This window comes from Phoenix dactylifera, chromosome 7 (genome assembly GCF_009389715.1).
Source record: "Phoenix dactylifera cultivar Barhee BC4 chromosome 7, palm_55x_up_171113_PBpolish2nd_filt_p, whole genome shotgun sequence".
Lineage (NCBI taxonomy): Eukaryota > Viridiplantae > Streptophyta > Magnoliopsida > Arecales > Arecaceae > Phoenix > Phoenix dactylifera.
The window spans coordinates 7370950-7391210 of record NC_052398.1 but is presented as its reverse complement, the minus strand read 5'-3'; the positions used below and the strand labels follow the sequence as shown (position 1 = coordinate 7391210).

General features: G+C 40.1%; 2 protein-coding genes and 1 long non-coding RNA gene across 5 annotated transcripts; all 3 read right to left on the bottom strand.

Annotated features, from left to right (window-relative positions):
- Positions 1-4385: 4385 nt before the first annotated feature.
- On the bottom strand, positions 4386-7034 carry LOC103706450 (glucan endo-1,3-beta-glucosidase 10-like). The gene is made up of 3 exons (XM_008790545.4): positions 6813-7034; positions 5334-6710; positions 4386-4781 (listed from the first exon to the last, which is right to left on the bottom strand). Exons 1-3 carry the CDS (start codon positions 6904-6906, stop codon positions 4747-4749), a joined length of 1506 nt encoding a protein of 501 aa, XP_008788767.1. The 5' UTR covers positions 6907-7034; the 3' UTR covers positions 4386-4746.
- Positions 7035-12140: 5106 nt separating this feature from the next.
- Positions 12141-16852, bottom strand: LOC103706449. 3 transcript variants are annotated; one of them, XR_005512514.1, is made up of 5 exons: positions 16300-16840; positions 14066-14112; positions 13835-13923; positions 12374-12536; positions 12141-12229 (listed from the first exon to the last, which is right to left on the bottom strand). It is a non-coding gene; the product is annotated as an uncharacterized LOC103706449 (long non-coding RNA). The 3 variants fall into 3 exon arrangements; XR_603969.4 differs by having other exon boundaries at positions 12141-12536; positions 16300-16841; XR_005512515.1 differs by lacking the exon at positions 12141-12229 and having other exon boundaries at positions 12236-12536; positions 13745-13923; positions 16300-16852.
- Positions 16853-18428: 1576 nt separating this feature from the next.
- LOC103706528 (eggshell protein 2A-like) lies at positions 18429-19662 on the bottom strand. Its single transcript, XM_039128447.1, has 3 exons — positions 19617-19662; positions 18590-18864; positions 18429-18548 (listed from the first exon to the last, which is right to left on the bottom strand). Exons 1-3 carry the CDS (start codon positions 19660-19662, stop codon positions 18429-18431), a joined length of 441 nt encoding a protein of 146 aa, XP_038984375.1.
- Positions 19663-20261: the final 599 nt, after the last annotated feature.

The window sequence follows — 20261 nt, the reverse complement described above, 5'->3', positions numbered from 1 at the left end:
ACTCTTCTCTCGTCCACAAGGCTCATAAATATTCTTTTCTAGTAATGCCTTCGGATGCTCAAAACGACATCACAGTATCCATCTTTAAAAAAAAAAAAAAAATTAAAGTTAAAAGTTTCTTATGTTGATGGAATCGTTTGCTCTGCAATAAAAAAAAATACAACATTTTTTTCTTCATTATTTTTAAATACATTTTTTACTAATATATATTATATTATTAGATGATACATACCGAACAAATTAATCTAATAAGTCAATATACATTTTTAGGTGAATTGATATATAGTTTTCAAAATATGATACTCATCAGTATATAATACACGACTAGATGATACATTCTTAGCAAATTAGACCAAACTAGAAAATTGTATAATGCGTACTGGTATTGATGAACATCATGTTCTGAAAAGTGTGTATCGATTTATTTAGAAATGAGTATTGGCTTGCTAGATGACTAATTTACTTAATTTGTATCATCTATTTATGTAGTGTGTACTGATAAAAACATATTCTAAAAATTGTATATCGATTTACCTAAAGATGTGCATTGGATTACTACTAAGTGTGTATCAAAGAAGTTTACCGTATATATCAAATAGTCAAATGAATATGTATGATCCGGCCATATGATATGTATTGATGAATATGATATTCTAGAAACTATGTGTTAATTTATTTATAGATGTGTATTGATTACTAGATGACTAATTTGCTAAGTGTGTATCATCTTACTGTGTACTGTGTACTGGTGAATACCATATTCTGAAAGCTATATATCAATTTATCTAGAGATGTGTATTAATTTGCTAGATGATGAATTTATTTGATGTGTATTATCTGGCCACATAGTATGTACCATTAACAAATATATTTTAAAAATAAAGAAGAAAATGGATGCCCTTTTTTTATAATCATGACGACCCAGCCAATAAAAAAAGTTTTTAACATTTAGATTTTTTTAAAAAAATAGATACTAATAAAAATACGATAGAATAAAAGGCTTGTCCTGTATTTATGCCCGCCCCACATGATTTTTTTCTCTTTCAAGCCCACGAGAGAGGTTAAATGGGATGTTTTTATTCAGAAAAGTTGGGGGAATTTATAGATGGGAGAATACCCATGAATAGCTTTAGTGGGGATTGATTCGAGGAAATGAATTGGTGAGCTTTCGAGCCACGTTATGCCATTGCCGGTCTCCGCCATGATGCCATCTCGGCATCCACACTATTCCTTCCCCCTTCTCTCCTCCAAAGGAACATAAATTCTTTTCTCCGCTAGCCCCGGATAATTGCAAAGGTTCCGAGAGGCTTTGGCGGATTCTACGGTACAAATAGCACTAGATCTTCAATTATTTGCTCAATCTTAAAAAATGGGACGCGTGGAGGGAGTAAGTTGGGTTGCTACCTACTCCCAAGAACCTGCCTCAGTTTTCCTTCCTCTGGGGAAAAAAAAAAAATGAAAGAGGAGATGCTGCTCTGCCTCGTGTCTTAGGACAAGTGTTATCAATAGGGTTTGTATATGCCCAAAGATAGGTTGGCTATCACATAGAAGCCGTAAAATTTGGTGATAGCACATGATTGCAGATGGATATAGATGGAATCAAAGAGGAGGTATTTGGACTATCTGGTTGTCTACTAGATCACATGAAGAAAATAATTGATAATCTGTTCGATCGGATATGGAAATTCTGAGGCAATGGATCTAAAAATAATTTGATCGGCCATCCCGACGACCTAGCATGAATTTTCTGGGTAATTTAGTAGAACGTGATGCCTTGATTGTATATGTTTGAATAACATGTTCAATCTTCATTTGAAAATTTGAATAACATGGATCGTCCTAATAAGCACAATGAAGAAGAAGCCAGTTTAGCTTAGTGTGATAAAGATATCCCTGTTAAATATGCGACTTGAATAAACTTTTAGACCCTAAGAAATAGGTTATAATTGTGGGGTTTTAACATAAAGACTGAGCTCATTAGATAGTAATTCAGTGTTTTCATTATGATTATTTTTACAAGATATATGTTACTAGACATAGCTTAGAAGAATCACGCTGTATAATATTTTATTTTCATTAAAGTGACATCCTTATAGTCACATTTTTTAATTAACAATCCTCATAGTCCATATGGTTCATCTAGCATCCATTATAACGGTTTAAAGATGAATAATTTTATTATCATTGAATCGGGCATATCCTATGAAAGAACTACTCAAGACAATCCATGTTTAGGATGCAAGACCATGAGCTTGGGTGCAAGCTCTCCTCTGTATTTAGTAATTGTTTATTCGTGTAATCTATTTGTGATTCTAAATGAAATTTTAGTTCATGGAGTATAAATCCAGCGTGCATAATCAATATGCAAGTCATCACATCTTGATTAATCATAGAATGACATACACAAGTTACCAAATAATGATATCAATTCTATAAAAAATAGAAAGTTATTTTTTATTTTCAGTATTATGCAATATCTTTTATTGTTATTTTGCCATACCAAAAGTATTTTTTTGATTATTAAAATTTTACAGCATTTTATAAATATAGTTACCAAACAAAAAGTAGTTTTTTGTAAAAAAAATTTACTTTCAAAAGTTCTATTATCAATAGCAATCACAATCAGAGGCTAGGAGAGCTTTTACAACAAGAAGTCATGTAGAATACAATTTAAAACAAAAAAAATATCTGATTGAAATATATTTATCTTTTATCATTGCAGCATAGAAGAAGGAAACAAAATATGGGAAACAATATAATCATGCTATAAAATCGACCTTGTTGGGTAAGAATTTCTCGACATGATTAGGTGCACAATTTTTTCCTCATTTTTCTCGACATGATGGAGCTTCCTCTTTTTTTTTACCCTTTTTTTTCTGTTTTTCTAAGAACTGGTAGTGTTAAATAACGGCCATGTTATGGTCACTTGAGAGGAGTCAATGGGCTGCATCATGCCAAGGCCCGAAGTCTGCATCCAACCTTTAGGGTGAAGTCGGATCTGAAGCTAGTCAATAAAACGGGTACCTGAGTCTCTTGGGCTGGGCCAGGTTGGACTCAAATCCGGGCCGACATTTTCACCATCTGCCTGCTTGCCCAGGATTCCACATTGTATAGCCTCATTTGGGCTTCAGGTCCTAAAAAACCTACACTAGAATCACTGCATCCAACCTTTAGGGTGAAGTCGGATCAGAAGCTAGTCAATAAAACGGGTACCAGAGTCTCTTGGGCTGGGCCAGGTTGGACTCAAATCCGGGCCGACATTTTCACCATCTGCCTGCTTGCCCAGGATTCCACATTTTATAGCCTCATTTGGGCTTCAAGTCCTAAAAAACCTACACTAGAATCACTAGGCGGCCTACACTAGGGGCTCGTTTGGTTCGCGGGAAGCATTTTCCTTCCTAGGAATATGATTCCTGGGAAACAAATTCCTAGGAAGAGGATGCCTAGGAAAGTACTTTTGGCATGTTTGGTTGACCATGGGAAAGTGACAAATTTCCAAGGTGCTTATGTTTGGTTGGCCATCCACTTTCCTAGGAAAGTTATATATAATTCCTATTATGCCCTTAATAAAAATTAGTTTTTTAATGCCTCTTTAATGCTTCTTTAATGCTGAAGGGACGTTTTGGGAAAAAGTAAAAATGGAGTGATTCCCGCCTCATGGGAAAGTAACTTTCCCATGTTTCTCATGGGAAAGACTTTCCCATGAAATATGGGAATCACATTCCCATGGGAATACAACTTTCCCTTCTCTCTCCTTTGAAAACTCCAACCAAACAAGAGGCATCTCATTACTTTCCCGTTGACCACACTTTCCCCCCTTCTTTTCCCGCGAACCAAACGAGCCCTAGAATCACTAGGCGGTCACCCTCTTATCGGGGAGAGAAAAAAAACCCACAAAGTTTCTGAATAAATTTAAAATAAAAAAAGAAACAAAACTGAGTTACCACAAAACATCATCATTAGCTCGATTTCTGTATTTTTGAGAAATACTGAAAACTAGTAACTACAACAATATCAAAAGATGCTTTTCCTACCATCATTTTAGATATTTAAAAATTAAAAGAAGAAGAAGAAAAAAAAAAGCGAGCTTCAGTCACCAGTTACTAATTGGCCAAAATCTGGGAAAATCAACATGAAACCCCAACAAAAAAAAAAATTCCTCCAGGTAGCTGGATGCACCTAGTAAACCTTTAGCATAAGCTCAACTAATCCCGTTCTCATACGAGTCGCAAATCACCCAGAAACTTGTACGCGTGCCCAATGCTGAGAACACCTAAAACAATTTATATCGAGGGGTCGGAGTCCAAAAACTTGCAAGAGACATTCAGATCCACGGTGCTTGAATACAATATAAAATGCGGTGCACCATTGAGAAGACATCACCCTGAAGACATTATAACCAGATCCTACCATAAAATAACACCAGTAACAAGAACTAAGACGGGCAAGTAGTATTAATAAAACTTATACACTGAAACCCTAAACAAAGAAGAATAAAAGGGTCAAACTGCTACACTGGCTCACATGCTATCTACCATAAAATAATATAGTTACATTACCCCCCCCCCCCCCCCCCCCCCCAAAAAAAAAAACACAAATATATTCAGAATCCAAGCTGCCCCTGCTGACCTCCCATCCGCCACCCAGCAGCAGTCAACAGCTGCAGCAAAGATTCTTGTCATCATTGCTTCACTATATCTCTCTTCTGTTGTGATCTCCACCCAATCCTCCGGCCTCCTCCACCGTTCAAGGTCCAGCGGGGAGCGTACACTTCCCAACATCTACAAAAAAAATTGCATCATTTGAGAGCCAGTAATAAGAGCAGACAACAACAAATGGGAACAACCGGATCCAAGCCAAATCTATGGTGCATCGCACGTGCCAAGTTCTTGCACTAGTCCTCCCCTAACCCAGTAACCACCACGAAAAGGTAACATAGCTAAAAATTTATTATCCTAAGTTAAAAGAAAAGCTATGGATGGGGCGACGCCTGGTTTCCAGACCAAGGTTAAAAATAAAAAAAAAAAAAAAAAGCAAAGCACACCGCGCCCTTTCCTCCCCCCAACGTACTGCACAAAGCGACACACGGTCACGTTGCATCGTGCCTTGGGCCAACACTGTCTCGTGACTACAGTCCTATGGACTGGAGGTAGAGTGAAAGTAACTGGGGAATATTGTAGGAAAAAAAATGACGGAAAAAATCTATGTTCACCCAACGTTCCTAACTCTACATTAATCTCCCTTCATTGATCATTGATCTGGGAGATATGATCCCAATGATCCAACGGTTCAGCACCATCAATCTGATCCAAAGAGAGGGTTAAGGGACTCACTAGGGGGCTGGGAGACGACGTAAGCGGCGCCCTCGAAGTCGCAGGTGCCGACCCCGCGGCCTTTCTTCTGGAAGTAGGAGTTGAAGGCGTAGGAGGCGTGGGCCTCCAAGGTGTTGGGCTCGTAGCAGCCAGCGCCGGGCTGGATCGACCGGCAGTCCGCCCCTCCCTCCCCGCACGCGTAGTCCAGCGCCGCCTGCAGCCTCTCCCTCGCCACCATCGCGTTCGCCACGCACCACTTCTCCCCTGTTGAGCTCGCCGACACTCTCCCACTCCCCGTCGAAGAAGACGACGAGGAGGAAGACGAAGGGGACGGGGAGCTATCCCCTCCGCTCGCTCTCCCCCTGTACTCCCGCCACCTTAAGCCCGCTCCACCGTTGCTACTGCCGCCGCCACCGCTTAAAGTGAACTCGATGTCGTATACTTTCCCCTCGTCCGGGTAGAAGAGGCCGTAGTTCCTCTCCGACGTGGGTCCGGGCTTCTGGTTCTCGTTGAAGAGGGCGAAGAGGTAGACGACGAGGTCCGCCTGCGGCCGACGCGGCGTCCCGGCGTTGCCGGAGAGCACCCGCCGCACCAGATTGCCATTGTACGCCGCCGCGTTCGCGGCCCCCGCCCCCGTCTCTTTCGTGTCCCCCTTGGACGGCCACCCCGTCTCGGAGATGACGACTTTAACGTCGTCATACTTGAGGGCCGACATGGCCGCGAAAACGGCGTCTATCTGGGCGTCGAGCAGGCTGTAGTATTTGAGCCCGCTCCCGCTGTCGAGCACGCCCGGGTTGGGGCGGAAGAGGGCGTAGTCGAGGGAGATGACGTCGGTGTTGGCCTCGTAGGCGAAGAACGGATAGGCGTTGACCATGAGGTAGGAGCCGGTCTGGCGGAGGAGCTCCAGCATGGGCTTCATCACCGGCTCCGCCAGGTTGGATCGGAACGAGCCGGCGGAGGAGGGATACGAGTTCTGGAGAGCAGTGAGGGCAATGGGAGACGAGACTTTAACGTCGGCGTCGAGGCGGAGACGGGCGAGGGCGGTGTGGACGTTCTGCATGGCCGGGACCAGGGAGGCAGTCAGGTTGCGTGGGTCGACAAAAACCTCATTCCCCACGGCAATGGCCTGGATCTGGGTGGCCGGGTGGTAGGCGGCCACGTTGCGCTGGACCCAGGCGAGGGCGAATCCCTGGCGCGTGGCGGCGGCGGCGAGCTGCTCGTTGGGAAGGGCAACAACGACGCGGATGCCGGTGCCGGCGAGGGCGCGGAGGACGGTGGGGTCGGCGTCATAGAGCTTGACCTGGTCGATGCCCTGGGACTTGAGGAGCTGCACCACGTTCGCCGGCGGCGGGAGGTTGTTCGCTACCCGCCCATAGTTCACTCCTATGGAGCCCGCCTCTGCGCTCCCCAGAGGGGAATTAAAACAAACTAGCACGTTAGAACAAGTTCAGAGCACAATGCGCGTAAAAAGGAGAGACACAGATGGGTCTTTATACTCACCGGAAGAGGGGAAGAAGGGGGTGCTCGACGAGAAGAGGAGGAGGAGGAGGGAACAGGCGGTAAGAGGCCACATGCTCTGCGACAAAGGGAACATGCGGAAGGAGAAGGGGGAGGGGAGTATTAGAAAAAAGGGCCTCCTTTTCTAAGGAGGGGGAAGCGGAGAGTGGGGGGTTTCTTTTTCCGAGAAGGCAGGGTTTAGTGGTTGGTCACCGGAGCAGCACGGGAGGGCATGAGGTTTTAAAGCTGGTCTCAGAGAGATGGAGAGAGTAGTGGGGCCCGCCCACGTACGGGGTGGAGCTGGGTACGTGGGGCCGACATGGGAACGGTCTCGATCGGCTGGTCGATCCGACGGATAAGTGCGTGGGTGGTGCTGATAACCGAGGATGATAAGTGGGCCAAAAAAGATGTAAGCGAGACTTCTGTGTACGTGTCAAAAAATGGATGGGAAGTAAGTATTTGATGAGCGCAGGGTCTGGCATCTGATCAACGTCACGGCCTGACACGCTGCGCGCCGAGCGAGGGCGGGACCCACCCACGAAATCGACCGTTTTTTGAGAGGGGTTCCGGAGCTGGCTGGTACGAGAGAACGGTCGACAGATATAATTAAACAAAGCAGCGGAGCAAGTGGGGAGCGTGGGAACTGGGAATTGGGAGCCAGAGAGTGGGTAGGGAAAAAGTCGAGAAACAAAACAAACGGCTAATTGATGTAGGTAAATTAAGCACCAGTTAATTAAGATGGTTAAATAAAGTAAGGGGGGCAAGGACAGCTGTTCCTGTTGCATGGGGATGCGGGAAATATGGGAAGGATGCCTCGTTGTCGTTGGTAAATGGTAATAGATCATGTGTGTGATCGTAATACTGTGCAACGCGGGGTAACTTAACTTTGGGACCGGGTTTTGTCGACCCCCACGCCTCCGTCATTACCGGCGACGAGCTTTAGCATCGTTTCGTGGTCGCGATGGAGGGCTCAACGTCAAGGTTGGCCGTCATACGAAGCCTTTTTTTTTTTCTCTTATTTCTTTTCTTTCCCTTTTTTTTTTTTTTTTCTCTAATCATTTCTTTTAACGCGCCTAATTGAAGCTTAGAAAACGCCAAGTGGACCTATCATATCAGCTTCGCTCCATCTCGACTCTTTTATAGCCGAATTTCTGAAAACAAATACTACTTGATGTCTATTCTTTTGCAGCTAGAATTACCAAAATTAAAAAACCAAATAATTTAAATAGTGTTAAAATATTTATTAAAAAAATAAAAAAATATTTTTTATTTTTTTATTTTTATTGTATTCAGTATATCTTATAAATTATATGTACTTATATACGGACTCTATAAAAAAGATAATATAGATTCGATATAGAATCATATTAACAATGAAAAAAATAATATTGATTGATGCTAATATGGGCTGATATAAATTGTTATATAATTTTTAAAATTATGCTAATAGATAGGAACATAATTTCTACTATTTTTCATGTAGATACTCAATGCTAGTTAAATATACTGGAAATTGGCTATCATGTGCTCTCAAACCCAGCGACAATGTTGACATAGTATAAGTACTGAATTGGTGCATCCAGGATGATGTCCGACAGAGACAGTACCATCCAGCAAAAGCGAGGACGCACTATTCACCCTGGAGGTGGGTGAGCAAAAGCAAGGACTCGCACAGTTCTACCGTGAGCAGTGTGGGGACGCACAGATCATCATTTACTTTAAAGATGTTTGGAAGCTCACCCAGAAAATTCGCAAGGAGATTGGAAACCGACATGGCGGGCTTTTGCCACTAGTTCTCTACTCGAAGTTCCCCTGAGTTCCGGTACTTGGAGCTGCAGGCGGGGCTCGAGCACAGAATATAGCTAGTCGCGGAGATTTTTTTTTTTTTTTACAACGGCAGCTAACACACTATGAAAATAAATACGGCTAACAAAATTAAAAAATAAAAAATTATGTAAAGATTCTGACATAGATCTACTGTCTATCCAAAGAAAACCATCGAAATAGTGGGCCACATGAAAAGCCACCCAGTCGACAGTCTCATTTGCCTCCTTACATACGTGTGAGGTCCGGTGAAAGTAGCACTCTTCCATCAATCTGTGAATCTTATGGATCAACGGTCGATTCTTAGTTGTGCGTCTCCGTCCTCGGATCCACTCAATGATCATGGTTGAATCGTCTTCAAGAATAATACGATATGCACCTAGTGTCCACCTCGCATAGTAAATACCCTTATATGCTACTCTAAGCTCGGCACACACTACTGACGAATCAAAAATTCACCGACCCCCACCGCAACTAATTTGGCGTCGTAGTCTCGGATGGCGAACCTCACATTGCATCTCCCCTCATCAATTATGTTGCCGTCGAAGCTAGTCTTGAGAAAGCTAGAGGTGGGCGCATCCAGAAGACGAGTATTGTCCTAAATGCTATATGAACATAATGGAGGCCCCAGAATCTCGTGGCGGAGTTCGCCGCAAGTTATAAGCTCGTTAGTTGCAGCCCCACATTATTATCCCAATTTAATCACTTCCTGGGTCGAAGAAGCTCCAATATTTTCAAGTTGCTCATTGCAACATGAAATGTCGTATTTTGAACTGCATTACAATATTAATTGCAAGGAATTAATTAGACGACATTGATCGGAGGAGGCCCCACTATGACATCCATTTATGCCATTACAACAATGACGTGAGAGTTGATCTACTTTCTAGATGATATGCTGGTGTTTCCCACTTATCATCTACTTTTACGCTTGACAATTATTGTTGTTCGTTTCATCTCCACATCGAACAAGAAAATATTCTTCTGGACTTGAGCAACTCTTTCAGTGAGTTTTCGATTTGTAAGGGGTGCTCCCTAACAAGTGAAAAAATGGATTTTCTTGTTGCCTATCATTCAAATCATTCCGAAATTTTTAATATTATCTATTATTCATGATGACTTATTTGGATGTGAAGTGCTGATTTGGCGTTCCCGTTAAGTCTTACAAAATTTGTAGATTCATTTTCTTAGAAACGTTCGTACATTTATATCCATGTAAACCTTGAGTAATTAATCTTATGAAGAAAACAGCAACAACAGCAAGCTTATAAAAAATAAAAAAATGGAAAATAAATAGATTTCTAAAATAATTGGTCTTATTTAAGAATTCTATGCAAGATAAATAAATCACAATTTAATTTATATTTTGGCCAATTCCATGCATAACCTGCACAAATATACCTGACAAATATTACGGATAAGGATCTTATGATCTTATAATCATATTAATCTCATGATTCACACTAAGTTTTCCCCTGGATAAAAAAGTCCCGTCTAATTTTGAAAACTTGATGATTTTTTTGATTGAAATAAAAACTCGATGATTGGAGACGTATGATAAATCATACCAAACTCCACTCACACTCGTACAAAGATAGTAAATGAGTCCACAAACTCTATAAAAAACGATAAAACATGTGAGGCCATGCATGTGTGCATCACTCTTTAACATGTGACTCATGCATGTGGGTGTCAGACTAACAGTATGTGGTTGGTCGGCACCAATAAGATGGTGTTCTTTTTCCCGTTTATTCTTAAAATTTTTATATACATACTTTCCGTCCGTTTGCTTGGCTTCCACCGGGCCTGTCGAAGTGGATCGCATGTGATTTGTTACCACCAACTCGGCTTGTTTCCAGTGGGAATGAACCGAGCAAAAGCAGATACAAAAATGATGGGCAGCCTCTTCTTGCGAGTGATGTAGCTGGCTATACTCATACCAGAGCTGTGTGAGTAGCTCATTTATCAAAAAAAAAAACCTATCAGCTACCGTAATTGCCAACATCAACATTCAAAGTGCTGCGAGACACGCAAACAAAAATTGCAAAAGCCAAATGTATTTCATATTTTTTTTAAAAAAAATAGAAATAAAAAATTATCCCTGCCTAATTTTATAGTAAAGTTTTTTTTTCAGGAATATTTTTCTAAATATCTAATTTTGCATGAATATCCTTTTAAAATTTATATTTGCATGTATACCTTCATAAAATATTTGATTTACTATTTTATTCCCTTTTTTTTATCCTTGTTTTTGCATGTGCCCGCACAATCTAATGTCATTAAAAAATTAACAGTTTCAAATTAAAATGACTAAAATATCTTTAATGAATAAATATGCAAAAAGAATAAAAAAATGATTTTAAAAATTTATTTTATTTTTAATTAAATAAATATTATTTTTATTAATGGTGTTAAAAGAACAGTTATATTAGGAGCATTTGTGCAAAAATAGTATATTATGAGGGTACAGAAATAAATATAAATTTTACGAAGGTATTCACACAAAAGTATTCACGCAAAAAAACCTTTTATAATATATATCCACAATATACTTAAGAAAGAGGGAACTCGTGCAAGATATTATAGTTGTGGATAACTCTGATTTAAAACAAGGGGTAATGGGAAATACACGTTATTACGCAGAAGCGATTCCCGTTCACAGAAAAAAAAAATGTCAGATTATCTGAAAATCGAGTTAAGTGGTTCTACCTTAGTTGATTAGCGGGACAAAATTAGTTTATCTGCTCTGAAAGGAAATTGGAAGATCTGACATGCATATAAACACCCATGATGCATTCAGATCTATCAATTTTCTACTCAATTAATAAAAGACTTTCTACCAAACGGATTTAGGGGCACCAATTATTAATTTCCAACTCTGATTTCAAACATGATTGCAAATACAAAGATGCACTTTATGACTGTAATTAAAGTGGAATAAAAGGAAGTAAAAGTTATTTAACCCAGTTATTCCATCATTTTTTGGACCAAGCACTCATTGAAGTACTTGAAATAAATGGCTTTTTAAGAGGGTAAAATGGATTTTTCAGAAAAAATTATAACACAACTTTTCGTCTTTTCGCATCCTGGAATAAACTACTACGCCATATAAAGAGGAGTAATTTATTCCAGAATAAAGAGTGGTAAAATAAACTGACCCATTCAACCAATCATGTCTAAATTTGTAGCACTCCTATAAGTATAACCTACCTTATGGATAGATAGCAAAAATACACACTAGAAAGATTGTTCCTATCGAGGAATATGATCAAATAAAATGTAAATCTTGATCATACATCCCTTCATCCTATTTAGCCCCTTGAGAACTTGTTTACGATAAACTAAGACCTCGTGGGTTAAGGCAGCTAATCAGAGATTAATGCCAGAGTGGTAAGGGATACTGGCCTCTGGGAGGAGAGAACTCTTACCTTAACCTAAACTAAGATTTCTTTTCAGATCTCTGCATGTTACCTCCTCCATTTGAACTGCCTCAGTATTCAGTACAAAGATCACAAGCTGCAGTTCTTGCAGCATAACTGGAGTAAACGATATGCAAAGTTTCTCAGTTGCTCTGTGGCACATCTCTGAATTGAGAACTGCAGAATTATATATTATAACAAGACTATATTCAACTCGTGATGGGCAATGCATACCCACTTAAACATACGAACAGAAGGATGCCTGTAAGTTTCCTACAAGGAAAGAATAAAGAATGTGGTGTTGCTGTTATCTAAACATACCAACTCCGTACTTCTGCTTCGCCACCTCAGGAGTTTTTCTTGGGAATTCAAGGTAAGTAAATTTTCAGTGATGACCGTGCTATAATGCCCAGTTGCCTCTGGTTTAAGTCGATGAAACCAGATAATCAGGAACCTTATGTGTGGACCTTTTGCATTCTTCCAGCTGCACCAAAGAGAATAAAAAAATGGTGCAAAATGAGGAATGAAGCACTAAAAATTATAAGCAAAGCACACAATCTTCCATATGCCCAACTCATGAATGAGAATAAAGGAACCAAAATAAATATGATCTCTACAGTAGCTATTGAAGACATCACAATCTGACGGCAATCACAGACTGGGTTCAATTTAAGTCACCTAGCTTTTCTTATTTTTACAACCCAGGCATATTACCGCAAAAGGGTATTAGAGCTTTGAAGATATGTGCCTAGGCATATGCTACTTGTCACCCACTGTTAAAGCATGAAAGACATGGAAACTAGGCATGGGTGACAGAGAAACATTCTCATCTGCCTGATTATCAAATTAGTTGGAGCATGCACCGATAATTGTAAGAAATGCTCAAAGAGACTCTGGTCATGGATCAGCAACTATATCTATGGATTATATTATAAAATTAATGATAGTTGAAATTACCAACCAGAACACAAAACGCAGGCCATGAAGGGTAATGATCTACACCAATCAACTGTTAGTAGGATCCCTTTGAGGATTCTAGAGGTTGCATTACCAAGAAGGGGAAAAAAGGATAGTTTGGACAGTTGTTCATAAACCTCAAGTAGAAAAAAAGATCTCTACTTTTCATGCCTCTATTAAATTTTTGAAATCAAAAGTTCTGGACATCAAATGAAGACAAAACCATGGGAAGCCAAAAGAGTGATTACTCCAGGCATTCTTGAAATGGTGAAGGTAGACAGTATCCATCAACGAAGCAGTGGCCTGACCTAATAGCAACTCTCCACGGTTACCTAGACTTTAAAAGAGTCCAGACTAAGAGGTTGAGGAAGGCATGATATAGCAAATTGCTTTCATACATAAGGCACATACGATAAGCCAACTATCTGAATTGAAACCTGATTCCTAATGATCTAAATAGGTCACGTATAGGGTTCTCCATTTTTAAGCATCAATTGGCCATTCTTTTGTGGAAGGAATCACTAACATTATCAGCCACTGCTTTGAGAAAGCTGACTAGTTGCTTTCAAATGATGGATAGTTTAAACTGATATTAAAATCAATAGTTACATGATTAAGCACATAAGTAAATCCGAAGGAAATTGATTGAGAAACAGTCCTCTGAACATTGGTATTAAGGTTGAGAAAATTAACCTAAATGTTAACAACAAAATCAGATAAGGCCTTGGTTCTCACATTCGAGATAAGTCCCTCTTCTGTAATAACAATGCTCAAATTCAATAGGTTTCCTGAGTAGCATCCTCGACATTTGCTTAATTCACCTACCTCAGGGAAGCACCTTTGTAGCTTTTGCAATTCACGTCCATCTTTTCGGAGCAGCAAAAACTGATTCATAGAAGAAAACCACTGTCTTTCTGAAATGTTTAAAATAAATCATCATTTCATATAAGACTGAAATGGAAATACTCATTGTGAACAGATAAAGGTAAAAAGTAAAGTTTTAGTCATTCTTACAGAAATTCAAACCTACTAACTAAAATATCTGAAGGAACTTACAGGAGTCTGTTTTAGGTTTCAGCCTGCCTTGACCAGAGCCCGAATGTCTTGAACAACGAATAGCATGAGATAAGTGTATTAGGAACTCCTTTATATAATTGTAAATGCCGCAGCACCAAAAGGCCAAGTATAAAGAACAGTCATGCATGTTATATTACAATCAAATATGAATTACATTAGAAAATAAACTAAACATTGCAATCCTTAAAACTTACAGTAAGTAATGCCAAAATGCTTATAAAAAAAGGAAATTACCCAAAATAAATCGAAACAATGTTTATTAATTGGGAAAAGAATTAGAACTTTCAAGTAGTTCTCACTCCAACTATCCTGAAGAGTAGAGGAATACAACATATAGGTTGCTTCTTTATTCTTTGGTCTGTGGTGGTATCCAGGAATTTTTCCAAAGAAATGGAGGTGGTGAATGGGATTATCATGGACGGATGTACCCGATGGTGCTCTGAATTAACTCTTGGTTGTGTTTGTTAAGTTTTTGTATTTGATTATAGTTTGCAGGTTTCGATTGGATGGTATCTTCCAAATCTTTCCCCAGTACATGCATATGCTCATAACCACACATATGCAGGAATGCGCACACATAAAGTTATCTTTTCACTGAAGTATCAAACAAACAATACTCTTTGAAACAGATAAGGATAAAATTAACACATATAAAACATAGAGTGGACTAATCTCATTTTATAAGCAACTCATCTTAATTTTTATTTCTTGCACTTAAGATAAGTTGGTATATGAAAGGCACACTATAATAGCATGGGATTATGCTGTCAAATGCAGATGTTCAGGATGTGACCCTTAGGCACCGGCCGCAATGAGGGGTCCTAGGCAAAATGACAGCCAGGCACCAATGTCAGCACCTAGGCAACGAGGGCCCTTAGTGCTGCTTGGTGCTTATGTTGAGAATATGAACCACTACAATGCAACTTGGTCATACACAAAATAAAAATGTATATGATCTAAAATATCTGTAAACAAAACATCATGTTCATGCATCAAGTCATCCCAAATTGATGGCATGCCTTTCAGTTATGGGATGACTTGATGCATAAGCAACGGGTCTTAAAAATATCTTTTTTTTTCCTTTTTAGTGTATAAGCAGTTTTAACCATGTAGATCATATCCAATTGTTTGGATTTTCATTTTGCAACGCTTGTATATGAACTTCGCAGTATATGAACTCCACTTTCCCCTTTGTATATAGCTCTATTCATTTCTCTGTAGTGCGTGCTTGTTGTGTGTTTGCTTTGGTAGTTGTGGTGCTGTTGGCAGCAGTGGCAGATGGTACTTGTAGTGGGTGCTGATGGTGGCAGAGTCACAGGAGCGGCCCAATGTATTGGGGGGCCTAAGGCCGATTTATCTTTGAGGCCTTTCCTACAGTGGGCCGGCCTAAGGCGACAGTAGGCCTTTTTTTCTTTCTATTTTGTCTTTGAAGCCTTTCCTGCGGTGGGCCTTCTTCAGGCCGGAGCCTTAGGCGACCGCCTCAGTCGGCTAAGGATTGGGCCGGCCCTGCCGCAGAGATAGAGAGGCAATGGCCTGATGTTTTATTTTTTTGTTTTCAAAACTTCAGAAAAATATCACTTGCAACTTTTTTAAACAAAACAGAAATTTTTTTTTTGAAGAACTAGCCTACCAAGCATGGTTTTCTCTCTTTTTTTTTCGCTTGGGTTCTTTTTCTCTAAGAAACAACATAAAATGAAATCAACGCTAGAGAAGGCCTAAAGTATTAATCAATTTATTTAATAACCAACCAGTTTATGAGATCACAACAGTCACAAGATACATTTTTCCTTCTTAAATCTATTACATGTACCTACCATCCATCAAATACCCTTTTCCTCTTTGAATGTTAGAATGACAGGAAGTCATTGACAACTAATCATGAGAATATTTTAGATTTTTTCCGACATGTGTTTTCTTGTTCCCACAAATATTAATCGTAGAAGTTTCATAGCATGCTGTCCACAAAAGAATCTACATATAAAACTATACATTATTTATTTACAATAATTAATTATTAGATAAGTATAAGTTTAGGTGCCTGCCAAGACACTTGGCATTCCATTCAGGCCAGTAAAGGGGTCGCTACTCTGAACTGCCTAGGATATGTGATAGCCATAAGATAGGGTGTCTCTTAGAAGCTGTTTAGAAGAATACCCTTCTACCAATCCAAATCTAAGGTGCTTTGAAAATGCATATGAAATATGAGAAATTACCGTTTTGATTTAGTTTCTGAGTTGCCTCTTTGACAATGTCTTGCGCTTGTCGTTCCAAGTTCTTCCCCTTTTCTCCTTCATTTTGCGCTGATGCCTCTCGTCCTCGACACGTCCCTAGTCGACGACGCCACGCTTCCGATCCGCTAGATTACGCGCAGCTCCACCTCACATCCCTCCTCCGCCCCCTTTCCTCCTCCTCGGAGGACCCCTCGGATCCGCTGCTCCGCCGCCGCCGCCGTCCGAGATGCACGGAAACAAATGCGGCGTGGGAGGCAAGCAGACACGCCGGATTCGCCGAATATCGAAGATCATTCGAGCGACGACGAAACAAACGCTGGTGGACTAAAATTGAAAAGAAAGGGAAGGAAAGAAATAAAAGGACGCCAATCGGAGGGAGAGGAAATTAGAGGGTTTCGGGGGAGGCGGAGTCATCTGCCAAACACGCAACATGACGCCAAATTGTTCTTCTATTTAAAATACCAAAAAGCTTTTTCCCTCACCACGTGCAGGATTTGGTAGGCGGAAATGGCTGTTTGGTGCTGTGAGAATTGTAGGGAGGGGTCGCTGTTTTTTTCTCTCTTGTTTCCTCCCGAGAACTAGAAAATAAGATATCCTAAAAACTATTGATACACCAGGCTCAAATAATCAGAAATGTCCGTCCAAATACAAGATCATTCAATTTGCAATGTTGTTTACCTTCCGGTAAACATGTATCGCCTCAAAAAAAACGTACACCTGCTAACTAAGTGCCATATATTCTGGATCATGGGCAAGACCCTAGTCTGATTCTGAATCCAGCTAATCATCATCGCAGACTCGCCCTCCAACAAAATAGTATCAACCCTCAAGGTGCTTCGCGTATGACTGAGGCCAGCTCAAGCATTTATCAACTCTATCCTAAAAACTAAATAGATGAATATCTAGCACTTGCTTATAGCGACCTATCTGAAATTAGGATTTCTGATGATGAAGCCAGTGCCACCTCTTCTAACCCACATCCGTCGAAATTCACCTCAAAGGAAGCTCATGAGGAGTAGCTCCCAGGTGATAAACATCATACGAGATACTACAAAAACATATGTAGAGTCTTAGGTGCCCTAAATAATCAAAAGAACTCCTACATAGCCAAGGTGGGAGATCTTCGTAGGTTGTGCCCGAGCCCTCTCCAGAACTAACCTAGATGCTTGGCTGCTCTTTTCAAATATGCAAGTGTTCCTAGCTAGCCAGATGTGGTACACAATATAAGCCGTCAAAACAACACCCGGTTTGAGCTGAGAGGTCGCTTTTATGAAATGGCAGAACTGCGTGGGGGGCTCAGGGCATCGTTGACATTTGGGTGGCTTGTTATGCATGGTCTCTATCGAGATATTATTGTTGGACCAAGTCCACTAGCTCAGCAGTGGACCAGTTCAACAACAAACGAACAACTGTATTCACAAAAAAAGAGAAAGGAACGAAACAATACCGGTTTTCATTTCTGGTTAGATGGTCCACGGTTGAGCTGGTGGACTTGATCTAATCAATAATTTTTCTTCTCTATCTGCTTAGAATGTTTAGATGTATGTGCGGTTCATGGGCATGCAAAAATATATCCTAAGATTCTAAGATCAAAGCCATTAAAGGGCCCACACCTGTCATATGCGCTGCCGCCTTAGAAAAATGTGCTCAAAAGCACTCAAAACAAAAAAAAGAAAAAGAAAAAGAAATTAACTTGGAATGCGCGGAGCCCAATCAGAGGGGATCCTCCGTTACACTATTAACAGAGATTTTCTTCTTTTGGTTAAGCTTATTAACCGAACTCCAAAAGCATTGACTGCCATCATCGGTTCTTACTTTTTTTTTTAACTCAAGTTTGACCATTTTGCAGCGTGATCTCCTCCTATCCACCTTCGTTAAATGGGCTTTAGTAAAAGGCTCACGGGACCGACCATCATGTTTAGAGATTTCAAAAATTCTCAATGTACTATTGTCTAAGTCTAATCGAAGAGAAAAAAAGAAAAAGCTCCAAATCCCCTCCATGTTTGGCTCTCTCACCCTCTTGAGCCCTTTCTAGTGCAAGTCCAATCTCTTCTTAAATCTCCCACGTTGGTGACCTCAATCCCTCTTCATTTTTCAATGATTTTGATCCCTCAACCTCCCTCTCTGACAAGCGACATGCTGTCGTTACCATAACTATCACCACCACCATCACCACTACCATTAATACCATCACCACCATTACCACGTTCATCATCGTGCCCTCTTTCCCCCTCTAATGACCCATAAGCCCAACATCACTATTACTTATTACCACTTGCACTTTCATCACCACCCCATCGCCTTCGCCATTAACACCATCACCATGGCTATCATCATTGCCCCCTTTCTCCCTTCGGCAACTCACACACCCACTATCACCATGTATTGTTACCATCAACACCCTCACGATTTTCATCGGCACAACAAGACCACCAAGCCCATCACCTCCACTATCAATGCCATCACCAAAACCATCACAATCGCCCCTTCTTCCCTTTCCAAAAAAACTTGCATGCCCACCATCACCATCAGTATCACCACGAACCCCTTCACCATTACATCCATCACACCATCATTTCCACCATCAACATATCACCATTACCCCTTTCCCCCCTATTGCTTTCATCCTAAGGGACCCTTATCCTACCTTTGCCCCTAGGATCGCTTCCAATCGTTGGCACCTCCAATCATTCCCAACATTGGTGGCAGCCTCAACATTGACTAAGTAATCCTTTCGTAGGACTAGGTTTCAAACACCTTCTTGATATCCACCTTCTACTACTTGGTGAGCTTCTTGGTACGAAGCATTGTTAATGCTTCTTTGGGTCTTCCACTATCAATGATGCTGCTATGATTAAGCTAGAGGAGCAAATTAGCATAATTTTAGGGATCATATAATAACCTGCATCACTCATAATATATTTTTTTTATTAGCATGATTCTGTATCAACATATATATATATATATATATATATATATATATATATATATATATATATATATATATATATATATATATATATATATATATATATATATTTGCTAGAATGATCTTGTTAGAATGATTTTAAGAATCACATAATAGCTTGTATCAATTAGTAATATTTTTCATTGTTAGTATGATCTTATATCAGCCTATATTATTTTTCTTGTATGGGGTCTGTACACGAGTATATATAACCCTTAAGATGTACTGAATATGACAAAAAAAAAATCACTTTTCTCTCTTTCTTTTTCTCTTGTTTTTGTCTTTTTCTGCTAATATTTTAACATGGTATTAGAGCTATCAATCATGTAACCTGCTTCCATCATCTCTTCCATCTTTGTTGTGCCCATTGTTACCATCTCTAGAAGCTTTGAAGACCCACATTATCGATTTATTGATCTCTATTCTTAAGTAAATCAACTTTAGAAAATTCTCTATTTGTCGGTGGATCCGCAGATCCCTATTTCTCAGCAGATCTTCTATTTTCTAATGAATCAATATTAATCTCTTTAGTAGTTATGCGCATCTTCTATTATGATAGATTAATATCCGAAGATCCTTTATTTTCTATAGATTCGCAACTCCTCACTCCACTTCAGATCTTCGATCATCTTTTTTCACCATCGCTCGACCCAATTCTCTCCATCTCTGGTTTTATTTGTTGTCTTCGGCTCCTTTGCCATACGATTTAAAGTTGATTGCTCATCTTCCATGGTGTCTCCGTCTACAAGGATTGTCGATCTTCGGTTGCCTTCTCTCTAAGCTCTGTCCTTACTACAACTATTGTTTTTTATATATATCTTCTCGTTGCCACATCATCAGATCAGTCAATCAGCCAATTACTCCTCTTCTATGCTGCCTCCATCTACGAGGATCGTCGATATTTGGTTGCTTTCTCTCTGAGCCATGTTTTCGCTACAACTGTCATCTTCAATGTGTTTTTTCGCTGCTACATTAT